At 39.9% G+C, this 21,663-nt stretch overlaps 1 protein-coding gene across 1 annotated transcript in view; it reads left to right on the forward strand.

The window, feature by feature from the left end:
- LOC143026745 (solute carrier family 4 member 11-like) overlaps positions 1–21,663 on the forward strand; it is a 258,819-nt gene that overhangs the window by 222,672 nt on the left and 14,484 nt on the right. The window contains exons 10-13 of the mRNA XM_076187537.1: positions 2,868–3,036; positions 3,957–4,130; positions 5,019–5,214; positions 21,001–21,170. Of these exons, the coding sequence (XP_076043652.1) occupies positions 2,868–3,036; positions 3,957–4,130; positions 5,019–5,214; positions 21,001–21,170 (709 nt within the window). The remainder of the gene's footprint in view (positions 1–2,867; positions 3,037–3,956; positions 4,131–5,018; positions 5,215–21,000; positions 21,171–21,663) is intronic.

Consider the following 21,663-nt stretch of genomic DNA (forward strand, 5'->3'; position numbering starts at 1 on the left):
AGGGCTTCTTTCATCTCTGCAGAAAAAAAAATAATAAGGAAAGGATAGGCCCAATTAAAAATAACAAGTATGTCATGTTAGATTTGGAGGAAAAAATAAGCGAGGCGTTTAACAAATATTTTCTCACGGTGTTTACAATGGAGAGGTTGGTTATGATATCCTGACTGTGACCTGATTTTCAGTGGGGATGAAGGAAGTAGACTAACTAACATCAGCATTAGTAAGGGAGTAGTCGAACAAATTAAGACTTAAATCTACAAAATCCCCAGATCCAGACAAAAAATTTCCAAGAGTGCTTAAAGAGTGTAAATTTAAAATCTGAGACCAGTTAATGGAATTATTTGATAAGTTGTTAGACACTGGTTTTGTGCCTATTGCTTGTGGGCAGGCAAACATTGTTCCTGTTTTCAAAAAGGGAGATAGATTGTCTGTATGTAACTACAGGCAAATCAGTTTGACATCAGTTAAAATGCTTGAATCATTAATAGCTAATAGAATTAGAGATCACATCCAGAGACATGAATTGATTCGTGACTCACAGTATGGGTTCTCCAAGGGTAAGTAATGTATTACTAACCCTCTATCCTTTTACACTAATGTCTTCAAGGTGTCAGATAACAATGATAGTTACAATATTATTTACCTTGACTATAGCAAAGCGTTCAACTAGGTGCCCCACCAGAGACTACTAAAGTCAAAGCCCATGAATAGATTAGAGGTAGGATCAGTGACCAAAAATGGTGTAAAATCCAAATAGGGGAGTGTTTCTAGTGCAATTCCCCAGGGCTCTTTTTTTTTGGGGGGGGGGCTGGTTCCCTTATTGTTCATTATGTATATAAATGACTTGGACAGTGGGATTAATAGTGATATTAGTAAATTTGCTCACGACAATAAAATATGAAAAAAGGATGCATAATTAGCTCAGGAGAAGATGCAGAGATTCTGCAGGAGGATCATACCAAATTGTTCACATGGTTGGTGAAATGGCAAATAAAATTGATATCATTATCCCAAAGTGCAGCATGTTAAACATAGCAGTAGCTTAGATTGTGTGTGTGTGCACATGCTTGTGCAAGAGAGACTTGGGAGCAGGCGCGGATCCAGGAATGTTATTTGAGGGGGTCCCGAACCGATAACCGATACTTGAAACATGCCGATATTTTAAGCCCAAGAATAATGCTGTTGACTTGGAGATTGGTCCAGAAACCTTAGTCTGTTTTGCTCATAATTGTATGTAAAATCATATAAAATACACGAATATAATTAAAATCATAAATTTGCACTAAAAAGTGTTTATCCAAGGAGAATCAAACTCGAGATGAGTGTACCATACTCAGGGTGTTGGGGTGGGCCTGGGCCTCCTGGGCCCCTCGCCCCCTTGTATCTGCGCCTGGTTGGGAGTTCTAGTGAATCCTGCCCTTAAATTCAGGAAATGGTGCATAAGCACCAGGAATAGAGCTTTAGGTTTCGTTGCTAGAACAGTTATGAATGAGAGTGCAGAGATGATTATCTAACTTTTATCTGGCGTTAGAGTCTAACATTGACCCATCCTTGACTATGCAGCACAGAGGAGAGTGACCAAAATGATACATGAGCTCAGAAATTTACCTTACGAGGACAGGCTTAGGCACCTAATCTTAGACTCTCTGGAAAGACAGAGTACAGGGTGAATCAGAAGCTTTAACAATGGTGATGTAAACAAGGTCATCATATTATAACAACAGGGCAGGACTTGGAGCAATGGATTTGAACTGGACAAATTTAGATTTCAGAAGGAAATAGGCAAGAATGCATGGTTTGTGAATAGAGTGGTCAACAAATGAAATAGATTTAGTAATCATGTAAGAAGTGCTGAAACTATCTGTTGTTTTAAGAAAAGGTTAGATAACTTTATGGATGGGAATGACAGGTGGTAATAGACATGGAACTGCCTAGTGTAGACCTCATGGTTTCTTGTTGTATAGTTAATTCTTATGTTCTTATGTATTTATATATATATATATATATATATATATATATATATATATATATATATATATATATATATATATATATGCTAATAAGAACACGGGTACGTGTGTTCACTTATGCAAAGTAGACCACTTGGAAAAAGAAACTAACGAAGCAGAGCGCTTTCGTATATTACATCTTCAGTGCAACAAGTTGCACTGAAGATGTAATATACGAAAGCGCTCTGCTTCGTTAGTTTCTTTTTCCAAGTGGTCTACTTTGCATATATATATATATATATATATATATATATATATATAATATTGTGTGTGTGTGTGTGTGTTTGTATGTTTTGACTAACATATGTGGCTGGGCTGGAAAAAGTACACTTTGGCTGGCTGCATGTCTAACATTTTATGTTTAAGTTGACAACATATGGCCAAGTTCTTGTAGTCAAGGACTTCAGTTTGGATATGATTAAATCTAAAAAGATAAAAGATTATAATTAGAAAAGAAAATTGGTGGGAGTCGGTTTTGTAGACTTTTCCAGCAATGAGCTGAGATACATTTGTATGCAGGTGTTGTGAGACCAGACGTGTGGTTTGTAGCTTTGTTTTGTTTTGTTTAATGCAACCTCAATTTTGCTTTTTTCTCTTTGTTTAGCTCACTCAGTGTCTGCATTGTGCCATTCTGTCTTTTTTTAAATAGTAAGCAATGTATACATTAGATAGAATTTGAATATAGTCATATTTTGATAACTTAAGAATTGCAGTACATTTGCACTTTCAAATATACATTATTTAAGTAATCATAAGAGAAATTCCCTCCCAGCCTGATAAAATAAAAGAAAAAAAGTGCAGAATATTTTTTCATTTTCACTCTATAAATGAATACTAATGGTTTTGACTTTCTTGCAGTGGAGCATTTCCGTTATGATGATAGTTACGACGTTTTCAAAATTGCACCTCTGGACTCTGTTCCTGTCCCAGCCATATTTGCTGCCATGGGATTAGGCTTCACTTTATCAATGCTGTTCTTCATGGATCAAAACATTGGCTCTGCCATGGTCAACAATCCATGCAACAAGTAAGTGTGATAAATAATTGTGTTTAATTAGATCATTCTCCTACCCACTCCAAACAAAGGCTTATTCAGCTTAAGGTAAACTAAATGAAACAGGACTTGATCAACCAGTTGAGACAGCAATTTCTCTCTCTCTCTCTCTCTCTCTCTCTCTCTCTCTCTCTCCCTCTCTCTCTCCCTCCCCCCCCCCATTTTACTATGGATGTGCTGGATCTTGCTGCATTGTATCTGACCCAGGGCAGTGGGTGAGATGCAGGAATGACCTGTCACCTAGGAGGAGCCAAGAAAAGAGGGAGGGAGGGGTGGTGAATGGGAGTGAAGCATGTGGAGATGAAATGGGTGGGAGTGGATTTATGCCTTTTACTTTGGCTACCTCCCTTGTAAGGGGAAAAAGCCCTTGGTATATGTAATTTTCTTGAAGAAAAAAAAATCCACTTTTTGTCCTTTAGAGCCAGAAAAACCTAAGTCAGGTGTAGCTAAAAATAATTTTGTTGCTATTGGCTGTATTGCATACAACATATATTATGATTTGATGTAGCCTTTTTGGACAACACTTGGTCTTTCCATTTTATCCTCCACAGATTTAGAACCCCCATACAAAAATTTGAGTCTGTATAGTAGCACACAGGCTTATATTTGTACTCCCACAATGATTAATTATTAGTATTCCCAGAGATAAAAATGACCCTTCATCCACAAGAAGCTAATATAAGAGGGAAACAAGGGTAGTGGATGGGAGTGGAATGGGTGGGAGTGTGTGTGTGTGGCTTTGACTTGAATACTTTCCTTGTAAGGAGGAAGAGTCCCTTTGTATACAGATCGAATAGATTCCCAGAGATTGGATTCATGCAGATTAATGTCACATCAGCTGCCACCTAGAGGCTTCCAGCAGGTTGGTGTTCATGTAATGCTTCACCTTTCAGGCTGAAGAAGGGCCCTGCCTACCATCTGGACATGCTGGTCGTGGCCATAATGAATGGGTTCCTATCCCTCTTCGGGCTGCCATGGATGCACGCTTGCCTCCCTCACTCTCCCCTTCATGTACGCTCCCTGGCGGACGTCGAGGAGCGTGTCGATCAGGGGCATGTCTACGAAATGTAAGTGGACATAAATTTGTGCCACCGTGTAGGTATAATGATGTTTCATTTTAGTTTTGTTCAGGCAGGTAATAATCTCCCTTATCAAGGACCTGAGAGTGAAAACTAACAAGAAACTTGTCATAACAAGATTGGGAGCAAGCACAGGATTTGGCCAGGTGAAAGAAACACTAATCATATATAAATAGCATATATAACCATGCTCAACCATGTCTCTACAGGCTGGTTCCCACTGTCAACAAAAGAGGAACATCCTACAAATAACACAACAAAACTTTAAGGAAATTAATCAGATGTACAAAAACCACCCCAGTAAAACATCTACATTTAGAAATGAAAATTCTGCCCATAGAGCAGCACGTGAAAATGATAAGCACACAGTATTACACGAGCCTTTAATCAAACCCATCCTTCCCACCAAGTAACATAAGCATGACTACCTGAACAGGGCAGAAACTACACCAATAATCTACTCAAATATCAACAACCTTCCACCAGTAACTCACAATATGTCTCTACAAAAACACATACAAAGATCATGGAAACCTTCCAAGACAGACCTCAAACTCAGTACTATGCATGACTGTGAGACATCTGCCCAACTGATAAATCCCTCCAAAGACATGTAAGAACCACACTAGCATGACTGCATTAAGGCCACCCCCTGGCACTATGACAATATCAAAATAGAATCAGCCTGGCCACTAATTGTCAACTATACAATCACCACCCATAAGACATAGAACACTTTGTGCTACAGTGCCCCACTTTTACCCTACCCAATGTTGTATCATCTCTTCCTTCAGTGGCCATCACTAGTTACCTGAGAGTTGTGGGTCTTCTGCAAGAGACCTTTAGCAATATATTGATTGATTAATTCTCTTTCAGTATCGTCAAGGTGCGTGAGACTCGGTTGACAGGGCTGTTCTCAAATATTCTGATCGGACTGTCCATCTTCCTACTGCCGTTTCCCTTGGCCTACATCCCCACGGCTGTCCTTGATGGACTCTTCCTCTATATGGCTGTCACTGCTCTCAATGGCAATCAGATGTTTGAGCGCATTACTCTCCTCTTCATGGAACAGGTATGGCCAAAAGAAAATCTCTCTTTGCATGTGAGTGTGTATTTACCTAGTAATATTATACGGGAAGGGGAGCTATGCTCATAGTGAACCATCTTTGTATCTCGCAACATCTAGTTATTCTTAAATTCTCTTTCTTTCAGATCTCTTCTATAACTATCCTTTTTGAGTTTCTTTTCATGTCCTCTTGTTTTTCTTTTATCCCACTTTAATAAGTCTTCTCTGTCAAGGACTTCCATGCCTTTCATGATTCTGTAAATAGCCAATAGATCACCTCTTTCTCTTTGTTCCAGGGTTGGCAGTTCTAGTTTAGACAATCTTTGCTTGTATGTCAATTTTGAAAGTGTTGGGGCCACCTTTGTTGTTGCTCTTTGGATTCTTTCTATTTTCTTTGACATTCTTTTTTGTACTGGGTGTCCATAGTGTTGCAGTATACTCCAATCTTGGTGTTATCAATGTGACTACAGGTAGTACTTTTTTTACCACTACCTCATCCAAATAATGAAAAGCCACCTTTATTGATCTTAGTAAATTGTAGGTTTCTCCAGCTATTTTATTTATATGCTTGTCTGGGGACATGTCTTTGGTGATAATTACCCCTAGGTCCTTTTCAAAACCAACTTCCTTTACTTCCTTTGCACTGTTTTTATATTTTCCTGATTTTTTTTTCTCACAAATTCCATTATAACACATTTCTTAATGTTGAAGTTCACTTCTTCAATTCCCACTTTTGACTCCATTCCCAGACCTTGTCTAGGTCTCTCTGTAGCAATTCATAGTCTTTTTCCATACTCTCTTTAGTAGCTTTGCGTTGTCTGCAAAGAAGTTCATGTAACATTCTACACCTTCATCCATGTCATTTACATATATAGCAAACATTATCAGAGCCAATACTGAACCCTGTGGGACTCCACTTATCATTTCTTCCCAGGTAGAGTTTTTATCTCTGAGCACCACTCATTTTTCTCGCATTTAAGAAATTTTCCATACATTTAAATAATTTTCCTTGTACACCAATTGTTTTCAGTTTTCTTAATAGTTTTATGTGTGGTACTTTATCAGATGCATTTTGTAAGCCCAGGAAAGCACAGTCTGCCCTTACATCCCTTTCTTGCATTATAGAAACAAATCAAATTTGTGGCACATGATCATCCCTGTCTAAAACTGAATTGTTTCGGATTTAGTATATTGTTCTCCACATGTTTAAACCATCTACTTTTGATGACTTTTTCACAAATTTTAGCTATTGTACTTGTAAGGGAGACTGGTCTATAGTTTGTTGGGTCTTCCTTGTCTCCCCCTTTATATATTGGCATGATATTGGCATTTTTCCAGTCTTCCAGTACCTTTCCTTCTTTGAGTGAGCAATCTATTATCTTATATATTTTGTCCGTTAGTTCATTTTTACATTCTTTTAGTATCCAGTTTGCAATTCTATCCGGGTTGTGTGATTTTCTGACATCAAGGTTCATTATTTGGTCCCTTATTTCTTTCTGTGTCACAATTATTTCATTCATTGGGATGGGATTTTTCTCCCCTTCATCCCAATTGTGTATATTTTCTTTTATGACTACGGATTTTAAATATTTGTTCATAATTTCAGACATTTCTATATCTTCTGTATATTCTGTATTCCATTGACATAGTTCACTATTTCCTGTTTATTTTTCAATTTACCACTTACATATTTGTAGAATAATTTAGGTTGATCTTTACATTTGTCTATTATGTCTTTTTCATAGTTTCTCTTTTCTTCCCTGTGTATTTTTATATATTTCTTAGTTTATATATTTACCACTCCTTTTTTTTTTTTTTTTCAAGCATTGTCTCTTTTATCTCTTACCTCGCTACATTTTTTGCTGTACATACATACATACATATACCAAGGCTTTTTCCCCCTTACAAGGGAGGTAGCCAAAAAGGAAAAGGCATAAAATCATTCTTCCATCCCTGAATACACTCCACACCCCTCCACCCTTCCTCTCATCTTAGCACCTCCTGGATAACGGGTCATCCCTGCACCTTGTCCACTGCCCTGGGTCAGAAGCAGTGTCGCAAGACACAGCACATCCACAGCAAAGCCGCTTAATTAAATCGGCGACCCCCCCTCTCTGTCCCCCCCATGCATAAAGGAGAAGACGGGGAGAAATCCCTTTGGGCTGCGTCAAAATTTGCTCTTACATACTACCTTGCCCCCCCATCCCCACCCATTCCACCTCATGCATCACAGCATCATCCATATACAAGTAGGGAAGAAAAGGTAAAAGGTGCAGATGGAGAGATGATAATGGAAGAGAAGGCAGTAAGGGGAAGATGGGCAGAATATTTTAGGGAGTTGCTAAATGTGAAGGAGGATAGGGAAGGAAAGATAGCTGCAGTGGGAAATGCGAAGAAAATGAGAGTGAGTGAGGAGAATGGAGGAGAAATAAGGAAGGATGAGGTGAAGGCAGTTGTAAAGATGATGAAAGCAGGTAAAGCACCTGGTCTGGATGGATGCCATGCAGAATGTCTGAAAAAGGGAGGTTCAGTGATGGTGGACTGGTTGGTGAGGTTATTTAATGTTTGCTGGAGAGAGGGTAGAGTACTGGAGAACTGGAGAAGTGCCTGTATAGTTCCTCTTTACAAGGGAAAAGGGGACAAGTGTGAATGTAGTAGTGTCAGAGGGATTAGCCTGTTAAGTGTAGTAGGGAAGGCTTATGGGAGGATCTTGATTGAGAGGATTAGGAGAGGAACAGAAGGAGTAATTGGTGAGGAACAGTGTGGATTTAGGACAGGTAGAGGTTGTGTAGATCAGATCTTTGTGGTAAGACAGATATGTGAGAAAGCTATAGGAAAGGGGAAGGATGGTTTTTGGGCTTTTATGGATCTGAAAAAGGCTTATGATAGGGTAGACAGAAAGGCACTGTGGGAGGTTATGCAGATTTATGGGATAGAAGGAAAGCTTTTGGGAGCTGTCAAGAGTTTTTATGAGAGTAGTAGAGCTTGTGTCAGGATTAGAAATGGAGAGAGTGAGTGGTTTGAAGTAAAGGTGGGACTTTGTCAAGGATGCATTATGTCGCCCTGGCTGTTCAACTTATACATGGATGGGGTGGTGCGAGAGGTGAATGCTAGGGTAGTGAGTCAGGGATTGGAGATGGTTAAAGAAAATGGAGAAAAGTGGGAGGTGAGCCAGCTGTTGTTTGCGGACGACACTGCGCTTGTGGCAGGGTCGGAGGAGGGATTGAGGAAGCTGGTGGCAGAGTTTGGGAGAGTATGTGATAGAAGAAAGCTAAAGATAAATGTGGGTAAAAGTAAGGTGAAAGTGGCAGTAGACTGGAAGTGAACATTAAGGGAGAGCGACTGGAGGAAGTGGATAGTTTTAGATACTTGGGTGCAAGTGTAGCAGGAAAAGGTGGAGTGAAGGTGGAGGTAGAATGTAGATTGAGAGAAGTGAGTAAATGCCTTGGTGGTTTAAAGAGTGTAATGAGGAATAGACATTTAGGAATGGATGCGAAGAGGAGACTGTATGAAGGAGTGATTGTGCCAACAGCACTGTATGGGGCAGAAACGTGGAACATAAGAGAAGAAGAGAGAAGGAGTTTGAATATGTTTGAGATGAGGTGTCTGAGAAGTATGGTGGGGGTTACTAGGCTGGATAGAGTGAGAAATGAGGAGGTGAGGAGGAGAACAGGGGTGAAAAAGGAGCTGGGAGATAGGGTTGATGAAAGAATATTAGGATGGTTTGGACACATGGAAAGAATGAGTGAAGAAAGACTAGTAAAAGAGGTATGGAAGGCAGATGTGGAGGGAGTGAACATGAGGGGACATCCTAGGATGAGGTGGATGGATGGGGTGAAGGGGGCTTTGGGGAAGAGGGGAATGTCTGTTGAGGAAGGAAGGGAGAGGACGGAAGACAGAGGTGAGTGGAGAATGGTTGTATATGGATGATGATGTGGTTGCATGAGGAGGAATGGGCGGGGGGGTGGGGTAGTATGTGTGAGTAAATTTTTACGCAGCCTGAAGGGATTTCTCCCCGTCCTCTCTTTATATGCAAGGGGGGATGGAGAGGGGGGGGTCGCCGATTAAATGAAGCGGCCTTGCTGTGGATGTGCTGTGTCTTGCGACACTGCTTCTGACCCAGGGCGGTGGGCAAGGTGCGGGGATGGCCCGTCATCCAGGAGGTGCTCAGATGAGAGGGAGGGTGGGAGGGGTGTGGAGTGTATTTAGGGATGAAATGGGTGGGAGTATTTTTATGCCTTTCCCTTTTTGGCTACCTCCCTTGAAAGGGGAAAAAGCCTTGGTATATGTATGTATGTATATATTTATCCACTCCTTCATTATAAATTTCTTTTAATATCGTCCATTTCTCTTCCATCTGTGTTTCTTCATTAAAAAAGTTTTCCCAATTCGCTTTTTGAAAGAATTATTGAGTTTCCCAAAATCCTTTTTTGTTGTACATCAGTTTTCCTTTTCTGTGTCTCTTGTTTCTTCCCAGATACGAGGTCTATTCAAAAACTATGTGGACTGACATAAAGGAAAACGTACTTTGTTTAGAAGTTACAGATCTGGATCCCCTTCAAAGTGTTCTCCTCTCCAATGCAGGCACTTATCCCAATAGTGTTTCCACTTGTTGAAACAGTCCTGACATGCTTCTTTTGTAATGTCCTTCAGCTCCTTCATTGCATTTGCCTTAATCTTGGGAATCGTCTCAAATCTTCTTTCTTTCAAGATTCTTTTGAGTTTGGGGAACAAGAATCAATTGCAAGGAGCAAGGTCAGGTGAGTAGGGGGGTGGTGAAGAACAGTGATCGAGTGCTTTTTGTTCATCCATCATCAGGTGTGGCACAAATTTCGTAGCAACGCGGTGCATCTCCAATCTTTTTGTCAAAATCTCATAAGATCCAACTGATATCCCACACTCTTCAGCAAGCTCCCTGACAGTCATACATTGATTTGCCTGCACCAGGGTGTTGATTTTGTTGACGTGTGGGTTGTTGGTTGACGTGGAAGGACATCCAGGACTCTCATCATTTTTAATGGACTGTCAACCACCCTTAAAACACTCACGTCACTTGAAACATGCCATACACATCATAGCAACACCACTGTAAGCCGTGTTAAGCATAGCAAAAGTTTCAGTCACAGATTTTCCAAGTTTAACACAAAATTTCACAGCAAGTCGTTGCTCCTTCATGTCATTCATTCTGAAATCCACCAAATGAAAAAATCGCACTTCACTAAAATCCACGTAGCTAATACACAAAGATATCTGCAATCGGGAAATGGCATCATAATCAGCTGATCTATGCAAACCTAGCTACACCAAGCAGATTGCCCTGGAACCAACTGGAGCCGTGCAATTTAAACAGTCCACGTATTTTTTTTAACAGACCTCGTATATTTCCTCTTTTAGTTCGAACTCCAGTAGTATGTGGTCACTCTTCCCAATTGGTGTCTTGTATTCCATTTTATCCACAATTTCAGGCTCTGACATAGATATTAAATCTAGTCTTGATGATTCTTTGTTATTTCTTTATCTGGTATTCTCTTTTACCCATTGAGTCATTGTGTATTCAGTGATCATGTCCAGTAGTATGTTTCCCTGAAGGTTTTCTCCACCCTTTATTGTCATCTCCTCCCAACATATTTCTTTAGAGTTACGTCACCCATAATTACTAAATTTCCTCCTTTCAGTATTTCATTTAATGTAGGCCTTGTATCTTCCAACATTTTGGAATGGTCATTCTCTTTCTAAGAATATGTTTTCAGAGGCACATATATCATTACAGATTTTCTACTTTTCATGTCACTATTTTCAACTTTTATCATAATCAATTCCACATTATTATTTCCTTCTGTAATCTTTGTTACATTTAAACCTTTCTTAGTCAAAAACATAACTCCAACCTGTTTTTCCTTTCTATTCTTTATACAGTGATTATATAAACCTTGTCTTACACTATTTGGTGGTAGTGGACCTTTTGATTTTATCTCCACAATTCCCATTATATCTGGTTTTTCTTAAGCCATATAATCATTTAATTCACTTAATCCTGCAGTCGGACCATCTATGTTGGTATACATTACTTTTAATTGTTTCTTTTTCCTCCTTGTTTTCTGTTTCCCATGTTTCCTTTTTTCTATATACCAATTTCTCAGCCTCGAGTCCACCACTCTCTGAAAAAATTCATTCTTTTCAGTCTCTGTTCTTCTCTCGTTTTTTCATTAGCTTCATTTCTTAGTGTCTTTTCTCTCTATTTCCTCATAGCTCATTTCCTTTTTTATCCATATATTTTTGTAGTTTTTACTTTCTGCCAACTTTGCTGTTTTTGTTAATACTTCTGGTATCATCTGAGGCCTTTGTTTAATTCTTAGGGGTCTCTTTCTTTAGAGTATAGTCCCATTCTAGGCATTTTTATTTCTTTTTCCATCTCTTGCCCCTCCTCTTGTATCTCTTTCAGAATTTCTTGCTATTTCTTTCTCCTCTTTTTCTCTTAAGTATCTAGCTACATTGTTTTTTTCTTTAATGCCATATACTACTATACACTTTTTTTTAATTACTGTGTCCCTGACCCAATTTTCTTTCTCTTTAATTATTTTAATGACTGTTTCCTTTGCATTTTCTTCCACTTGTACAGTTTCTTTAAAAACTATTTTTTAGTTTTCCTGATCTACTTTCCATTGATTTTTTATTTCTTGAAGATCTGTCTCCTTTATGGTATCTCCAATTTTCTCAGTTGCTGCATGTATTTGTTCTTTTACTTCTCTTTTGAAATCCTCATTTTTGTTAGTATCTTCATTTTTCATTTTTTGTTTTCATTTTTTACTATGTTTAGTTCTTTTTTTTTTTAGGTCATTAAGCTCTCCTTGTCTCAGCATTCTGTCTTTTCAACTTGCTTGTTTCTCTATACATTGCCCTGCATTCTGCTTTTAGATCTATAATATCTTGTATTAACTTTGTAATCTCTTGATTTTGTGGAATATCTTTATACTTAAACTCCCTTTCTAAATCTATGCCTTTACCTAGTCTTCTACCTTCTCTTGTAAAGCCTGAAAAACAAAAATTATCATCCTCATACCTTGTCCTCTTGTTTTTCCATTGTCCCATTTCAATAAGTCATTCTTATCTAAGATTTCCATTCCCTTCATAATTCTATAGATAGTAAGTCTCCTCTTTCCTTTCTTTGTTCCAGAGTTGGTAATTCTAATTTGGACAGTCTTTGTTCATATGTCATTTTGGAAAGAGTTGGTGTCCATTTTGTTGTTGTTGTTGTTGTCATTCCCTAGACTGTCTGTCCGAGCAGTCCCGTCTCCCCAAGGAATGCCATAGCCGAAACTGGGTTTTCCCACAAATCCTTTATAGAGCGTATGTTGTGTTGTTTGCGTGCATGATTGTGTATAATGCAGTCTTCCATTATGTGTTGTATGGTATGGGGTGAAGTGTTACATCCTGGGCAGCTGTTCACAACGCGGTCATCCAGCCTCTTCTGGTAGCTCAGAAGTGCTGGGTGGTGGCCGCACCACAGTCTGGCCAAGTGGACTCTGTCCTTTCGTGGGAGAGAGGATTAAGAAGGGTGGATATCAGGGGGTCTGGCATGCAGCAGTGTGTTGTCTTTCAGTGTGTTAATGGAGCGGTGAATGATATGATTATGAATATGTTTCCGGAGGCTGGTATTTGGTGGTTGTGGAGGAAGAGAAGAGAGTATCTGTGCGTGATAAAGGTCTTTGGGTGTTGTTTTAATGTTTCTTGGTGTGTGTGGGTGTTCTGCTATGTAGTGTAGTGGGTGTGATGTGTTTGTGGTGGCTGCGGCAAGTGTGTGTGTGCCTCTCATGTCGAGGTGGTCCTTGACTTTGAGGACTTTTGTTTCATGGTGTAAATGGTCTGTAGGTGTTGTATTTGTGCAGCCTGTAATTGTTTTTAGAGCTTTGTTTTGTATGATTTGAAGGGTGTTGTGGTGTGTCTCACTGAGATTAGGAGCCCATGCAGGACTCGCATAATTCAACACTGAGTGTATGCATTGTTTGTATATTGTTATATTAGTTTCTTTGTTTTGTCCAAATGTTGTTCCAGTGATTGACTTAAATGCGTTAAGTCTGGGTGTGCATTTGTTTTTTATGTTTGTGATGTGTTGTTTGAAAGACATGGATGTATCGTATGTTACACCAAGAATTTTCGGTATGTTTGTGTGTGGTATTAGAGTGTTGTTGATGTAGAGATGAGGTATGTATTTGTGTTCTTTTGTCCAGTTGGTGAGAAGTGTTGCTGTAGATTTGGTTGGAGCTATTTTGAGTCTGTTTGTGATGAACCATGTGTTGAGTGTGTCAAGGTATGGCTGGATTATTTCTGCAGCTTTGTCTGTGTTACGATGTGTGCATGTGATTGTTATGTCGTCTGCGTAGGAAGAGATTTGTATTTCTGAGGTGTCTGGCGTGGGTAAGTCATGCATGTATAGATTAAATAGTGTGGGGGATAGAACTGAGGCCTGTGGTACTCCGTTCTTAATGTTTCTGATGTGCGATGATTGGCCATTATATGACACGTAAGCATTCCTACCTGCCAGATAATTGGCCAGCCATCTTTTGGTGTTATTGTGCATGTCTGTGTTATATATTTTATTTGTTAGGTTGTGGCGGGGGATAGCATCAAAAGCTTTACTAATGTCTAATGTTATAAGAAGTGTTCTTTGGTGGGGCCTATCTGAATTGATGCCATCTAAAATTCTTTGTGTGAGGTTTGTCAGAAGAGTGTTTGTGGAGTGTAGTGGCCTAAAACCGTGTTGTGAGTCAGCAAGGGGAATATATGGTGTGACAAGTTTAAGTATTAGGCGTTCAATGACTTTAGAGGGGGTGCAGAGAAGTGTGATTGGGCGGTGCGATGTTGGGATTGTTGGGTCTTTGTTCGGTTTTGGAATGGTGATTATTTTACCATGCTTCCAGATGTCGGGTATAGTGTAGTGTGAATAGCTGTAGTTTGCAATGTTTGTGAGTGCGTGTATACCTTGTGGTCCAATGTGTTTTAGGTGGATGTTGCTTATGTTATCAGGGCCACAGGCAGATGAGTGCTTGAGACTATGTATTATGAGTTTTGTCTGACTGTCTATGAAGGGTATATAGTCTGAGTCTGTGGGAAAGTCTTTCTTACGTCGAATGGTGCGTCGGTCGTCAGGGTGAGAAGTGAGATGGCTTGTCTGTGCAAAATGACGTATGAGTGCGTTTGCTTGTTGTCTGTTTGAGGGTAGATTATCTGTTGTTGTGATTATTGCTGCATGAGAGCGTGTAGTGTTACTGTTGGATAGTGTAATGCTGTTGAGTGTTTTGTACAATTTGCTGGTGTTTGTTTTGTGATCAAGTGTATTGATAAAGTTTTGCCAATTTTGTGTTTTTTGTTCATGTATTTTATTGGCAATCACAGTGTTTAGTGTTTGTATTTGGTCTGCTATGTTTTGAGGGATAGGTGTGGGGGTACCGTGTTTAAGTGTGTCACGTTGTCTGATGAGGCCTTGGATTTGTGGTGTGAAGTTGGGGTTGTGTGATTTTCTGTTGCCTCTAGGGATGTATCTCTTGTCTGCATTTTGTATGATTGTATTAAAAGTGTGCACAGCATTGTTTATGTTTGTGATTGGTGTACTGTTAAGTGTTTCAAAATGTTGTTCTGTCTCTTCAGTAAAAGCTTCCCAGTTAGCTCTCTTGTAATTGGTGTAAGTGTGTCTGTGGCCAACTGGGGTGCATCTTGTTTTGGTGGTGATGATGATTGGAAGGTGGTCAGAGCCAAGGGTTCCGACCACTCTCCATGATGTTGTTGGGGTTAGGCAGGGGGAGCAAAAGGTGATATCAGGAGAGGAGGGAGTGTAGAGGGCTTGGTGTGGGATATGTGTATGATTATGTGTGTTGTTCATGATAGTCAATGAGTCAAACTGAGTCTGTATATCAAGCCCTCTTGTCTGTGTCAGGGTTGTCGACATACCAGGCAGACGACTTGGCGTTGAAGTCTCCACCCATGATCAGGTTGGGGATTGAGGCTAGTTGGCTAAAATGAGGCCTGAAGGTGTCTGGAACTGTGGGGGATGATTGGGGGGGAATGTACATGTTAACTATTGTCAGTGTTGATTTGTTTCCTGTGCGGATTCGAATGGATTGGATTTCTGTTGTGTTATCTGTGGTAGGGAGGAGAATTTTGGTTGTGGCACTTGTGTCCACAAAACAGATGGAGTGGTGGATCAGGGTGATGAGTCCACCGCCATAGCCGTCAGTCCGGTCTTGTCTGATGGTGGTGTAATTATGAAATGATGGTGTTTTGTGTGAGTGTCTTAGTTTTGTTTCTTGTAAAATCGCAATGTGTATGTTGTGTTGTTTAAGAAAGTGTTCAAGTTCATGTTTTTTCGTGTTAATACCGTCAATGTTGTGTGTTTTGTATGTGTTGTATGTTGCCATTTGGGGTAGAGGTTGGGGTGGTAGTGGGGAAGGTGTAGGATCTGGGTCAGAGGGGGGGAAAGGAGAGATCGGGGACAAAGGAAGGGGAGTACTAATCGGGGGTAAGGGCAGAGGGAAATTGGGAGTGGGTAAGGGTGCTGGCTGTGGTTGGGGAGGTGGGAGTGGGGTTACTGGAGGGCAGGTAGAACATGTCCAAGTGTTTGTGTATTGGTTTGTGTCAGCAAGTGTTGTACAAGTGAGGTGGGCCCAGTTTTTGCACATATTGCACTGAACTGAGCCCTTTGTCTGTCTGCTCGAAGTAATGGGTTTAGAGCATGTTGGGCATGTGTATTTTGTGGTGGGCCCAGGATTGCTCTCTACATCTCCAGCTAAAAGTAGAAGAAGAGGGGTGATCGCCGGAAAATCACTCCTCGGTGCAGAAAAAACGTAATATTGCATGTTGGGAAAAAGGATTGTGGTACTCCCCAAGGTAGGCGTAGCTCCTCTTGGGGATCGGTGCCACCTGCGTAGAGCCGGTGGCCAGGGGTGGTTGCTGCTGTTTGGCCCCCAACTCTTGGGGTTGGGGGGTGGTCCCACGACGTAGACGCTGCAGCTCCAGGACCTGCCAGTTTTGTTGTTGCTCTTTGTATTCTAACTTCTTTATATTCTTTTTGGTACTGGGTGTCCATAGTGTTGCTGTGTACTTGAGTTTTGGTCTTATTGTAGTTTTTTTTTTTTTTTTTTTATAATTGCCTCCAAATAGGATAATGCCACTTTTATTGACCTCGATAAATTATAGGTTTCTCTGACTATTTTATTAATATGCTTATCCAATGTCATGTCTTTGCTGATCATTACTCCAAGGTCTTTTTCCGAGTTTATTTTTTTTACCTCTTCACCAAATTTATAATCTCTTGATATTCTGTTTTTACTTTTTCCATATTCCATTATACTACATGTCTTGATATTGAATTTCACTTCCCACTTTTGAGTCCATTTCCAGATCTTGTCCAAGTCTTGTTGTAATTAGTTGCAAGCCTCCTCCGTTTTTACTTTCTTAACCACTTCAGTACGGGACTTAAATCTCGCGGGCAGCAGCCAATGCCAGCCGTATGACGTCACGTAATAATATTCGCATCATAAAATATAGTCGCCGCTTATATCGATCGTTCTCTCTTTCACCCGCGAATTTTGAAAACCACAGAGAATGGGATTCAGGGCACATTTGGGAGAATGTAAAAACACAGGGGCGACTACAATAAATATAATCAAGACACCGATATGGCAGCGTCGCGAATCCACTTGCTCCTCATGACGCCTACGTGTGCGGCACCGTATGGAAGGGGTTAAGTATTTTTGCATCTTCTGCAAAGAAATTCATATAACACTCTACTCCTTCATCCATGTCATTTATGTATATAGCAAACATAATCGGGGCCAGTACTGATCCCTGCGGGACACCACTTATCATTTGTGTATTTACGTGTGTGTTTGTCTGCTCTCTCCCTCCCTCTCTCTCTCTCTCCCTCTCTGTTAGATTAATAAAATCTAATTAGAAAAAATAAGAATATCCATATAAAGACATTGACAGATTGGAAAAAGTACAACAGCAAGCCACAAAACCGATTCCAAATATAAAAAATAAATTGTACGAAAATCGACTAAAACGTATGAATCTGTTTTCCTTAAAAAAATGTAGATTCCGAGGTGACCTGATACAGGTCTTTAAGATTCTAAAGGGAATTGACAACATCAAAAGTGACAAAATTTTCACAATGAATGAGAATCAGACAAAAAACAATGGTCTGTAACTGTCTGGAAATAGATTTAATTTGGAAGGGGGTAGAAACAACTTTGCCAACTGTGTAGTTAATGAATGGAATAAACTTCCTGCAGAGGCAGTGCAATGTAGTTCAGTTTGAAGCTTTAAAAATCATTTAGATAAACACCTAAGCAAGATGCTGTAATGACTATCATTTATATTATATTATTTGTTTATTTGTTATCATTTGTCTGTGTATTATTATTTGCTAGTTTCTCATTTATCATTAGTTATATGTCAATTTATTATTATTTACTATTTACCTGTTTATTACTTAACTATACCTATGCATTTATTTATGCATTTTATTTATTATTTATATTAATATAGTTTTTATTTATCATTATAAAGGGGCTTTGGGGAAGAGGGGAATGTCTGTTGAGGAAGGATGGGAGGGGACAGAAGACGGGTGAATGGAAAATGGTTGTATATGGATGATTTTGTGATGCATGAGGTGGAATGGGGAGGGGGAGGGGGGGGTGAGGTAGTATGTGTGAGAAAAAATTGACGCAGCCCGAAGGGATTTCTCCCCATCTCCTTTTCTGCATGAGGGGACGGAGAGGGGGGGTCGCCGACTTAATGAAGCGCCCTTGCTGTGGATGTGCTGTGTCTTGTGACACTGCTTCTGACCCAGGGCAGTGGACAAGATACAGGGATGACCCATCATCTAGGAGGTGCCAAGATAAGAGGGAGGGTAGAGGGTGGAAGGGAGTGGAGTGTATTGGGGATGAAATGGGTGGGAATGGTTTTTATGCCTTTGTATTTTGGCTACCTCCTTTGTAAGGGGGAAAAAGCTTTGGTATATATATGTATGTATGTATTTATCATTATTATGATTTTTTTCACATCCAACTTAGATATGGACCAAAAGGTCTCCTGTCAGCATGCTCCGCCTTTGTAATCCTTTATGTTACCTAATCCCCATCTGGGGTATTGGCTGCATGTTATTGTGGCTAAGTAGTATGCAGCTGATACTTTAGGGTCTATATGGGGTGCCCCTACAGACCAGAGCCACACATCATTTTGTCTGTGATAGAGGAAATCTCTGTTCATAGAGAAATGATACTTTATTATACTGTGACTGTCCCTCCGTTATGCTGTCCCCCACCCTTTGTTACTGTCCCACACCATTTCTCTGAATATTCATTTCCTTTCTTCACCTAACCCTGTGGTGGGGGAAAAAAGAACACTGCCACCATGTCTTCCCACTTGAATCGTATGATGGAAAAAAAAAAAAAAAAAAAAAAAAAAAAAAGAGGGATGGGGATAGGACTAGGCATCTTTCTCCCTGGTGCCCCAAAGGGGACATTCCTAAAAAAAAAAGTAAGGGCATAAGAGGGTCTAGGAGTTTTCTAACCAGTACCCTAAGGTTTGGGTCTTTTAATGTTCATGGATGTGGTACAGATGAGAGTAAAAGGGAAGAGCTAGGCAGTATGTGAGAAGAAAGGTGGATGTGTTGGCATTGAGTGAATCTAAGTTGAAAGGGAGGGGCAAGTGTGAGGTTGGGAGTGTAGTTGGGAGGTTCTCAGGGGTGAAGAGAGGACAAGAGAGAGAAGGGGTGGCTATACTAGTAGGTGAAGATATAGGTAAGCATGTAGTGGCGTGGAAGGTTTCTTTAAGGTTAGTGTGGATGAAGTTGAAACTGGGAAGGGAGATGTGGGTTTTTGTAAGTGTATATGGGCCTGGTAGTGAGAAGAGTGTAGAAGAAAGGGAGGCTTTTTGGATGGACTTAAATGAGTGCATAGAGGGATTAGGGAGAAATGTCAATACAGTGGTATTGGAAGACCTTAATGCTAGGATAGGAAATGAACCAATAGATGGAGTGGTTGGAAAGTATGGAGTTGGAGGAAAAAATCGTAATGGAGAGTTGATGGTGGAGATGTGTCTAGAGAGTTGATGATGGCAAATACAGTGTTTAGGGAGAGGGTGGTGGATGGAAGAGTGGTAGATGGAGCATTAATGGACTATATAGTGGTAACCAGGAGTATAGTATGAAGAGGAGATTGTATGAAGGAGTGATTGTACCAACAGCACTGTAGGGAAAAGAAACATGGAACATAAGAGAGGAGGAGTTTGAATGCGAGATGAAATGCCTGAGAAGTATGATAGGGGTTACTAGGTTGAATAGAGTGAGAAATGAGGTGGTGAGGAGAACAGGGGTGGAAAGGGAGATGGGAGATAGGGTTGATGAAAGAGTATTGGGATGGTTTGGACACATGGAAAGAATGAGTGAAGAAAGATTAGTAAAAGAAGTGTGGAAGGCAGCAGTAGAAGCAGTGAACATGAGGGGTCAACCTAGGATGAGATGGATGGATGGGGTAAAAGGGGCATTGGGAAAGGGGAATGTGTTCAGGAAAGGACAGAAGACAGAGGTGAATGGAGAATGGTTGTATATGGATGATGCTGTGATGCATGAGGGGGAGTGGGTGGGGTATAGGGGGTGAGGGAGTATGTGTAAAAAATAAATTGATGCAATCTAGAGGGATTTCTCCCTGCTTTCTCTTTTTCTACATGAGGGGATGGAGAAGGGGGTTGCTGATTTAATGAAGTGGCCTTGCTGTGGATGTGCTATGTCTTGTGACACTGCGTCTAACTGATGGCAGTGGGTGAGATGCAGGGATGACCCATCATTCAGGAGGTGTCAAGATAACATAAGAACATAAGAAATAAAGGAGACTGCAAAAGACCATAAGGCCTACACTAGGCAGCTCCGTATCCATCACCACCTGTCATCCCCATCCATAAAGTTGTCTAATCGTTTTTTTAAGGAGGAGGGCAGGGGTGGATGGGAGTGGAGTATGTTGGGAATGGAATGGGTGGGAGTGGTATTTATGCCTTTGTATTTTGGCTACCTCCCTTATAAAGGGAAAAAGCCTTTGGTATACCACTACAAAGCCCTCTGTAAGTGGCACTGTCCTAGCCTTCCGATGGGAGGAGTTTGTGACGTAACACCATATCATCATCATATATATGTATGTATGTATGTGTATATATATATATATATATATATATATATATATTATATATATATATATATATATATATATATATATATATATATATATATATATAATATATATATATATATATATATATATATATATATATATATATATATATATATATATATATATATATATATATATATATATATATATAATATATATATATATATATATATATATAATATATGTATGTATATTCCTGATTCCTAAGATTAGGAAGCTAGCAAAAGTTTGCTTTAAATTGAGTCGTATATTTCAAATATTGTCATTCAAATGTGTATAAAATGAGCACCTACTGTATTTAAGTGGATGCCAGTCATTGACATAGTATACAGCACATTTCAGGAGGTGCTAAGATAAGAGGGAGGGTGGAGGGGTGTGGAGTGTATTCAGGGATGGGATGGGTGGGAATGATTTTATGCATTTTTCTTTTTGGCTACCCCCCTTGTAAGGGGGAAAAAGCCTTGGTATATATATGTATGTATGTACATTTTTTAAGGTTTCCTTTCCAGCATGTGATTCTTCCCTACAATGCCATTTCCATCATCAATGTTTCTATGATCTCTTCCCTCAGGCTGCATATCCACCCAATCATTACATCCGGAGGGTGCCACAGCGCAAAATCCACAAGTTCACTGGTCTCCAAGTGGTACAACTTTTCGTCATGTGCTCCTTTGGGTTCTCTCCACTAGCTTATATGAAGATGATGTTCCCTGTTCTGCTGCTTCTGTTGCTCCCCGTCAGGTATGTGCCTGTAACCCTATCCAGTCTTCATCCATGACAACATGGGATATATATTTTCTGTGTTACCATCTCTAAGCCCAAAGGGATTTCTCCCCATCATCTCTTTTTCTGAATATAAGGAAAATAGAAAGAATCCATAGAGCAATGACAAAGATGGCCCCAAGACTTTCAAAAGCTAAGATTGTCTAAACTGGAACTACCAACCCTGGAACAAAGAAGAGAAAGAGGTGATCTATTGGCCATTTACAGAATCATGAAAGGCATGGAAGTCCTTGACAAAGAAGACTTATTAAAGTGGGATAAAAGAAAAACAAGGAGATATGAAAAGAAAGTCAAAAAGAGTAGTTATAGAAGAGTGGTGGATGTCTGGAATAGATTGGATGACACAATAATGTGTGCAAATACCATACAAGAATTTAAGAACAAACTAGATGTTGCAAGATAAAAAGACGGGTCACTATGAGCATAGCTCCCCTTCCCATATAATACAATT

The sequence above is a fragment of the Oratosquilla oratoria genome, chromosome 1 (genome assembly GCF_046742065.1).
Source record: "Oratosquilla oratoria isolate Oo_2021 chromosome 1, ASM4674206v1, whole genome shotgun sequence".
Classification (NCBI taxonomy): domain Eukaryota; kingdom Metazoa; phylum Arthropoda; class Malacostraca; order Stomatopoda; family Squillidae; genus Oratosquilla; species Oratosquilla oratoria.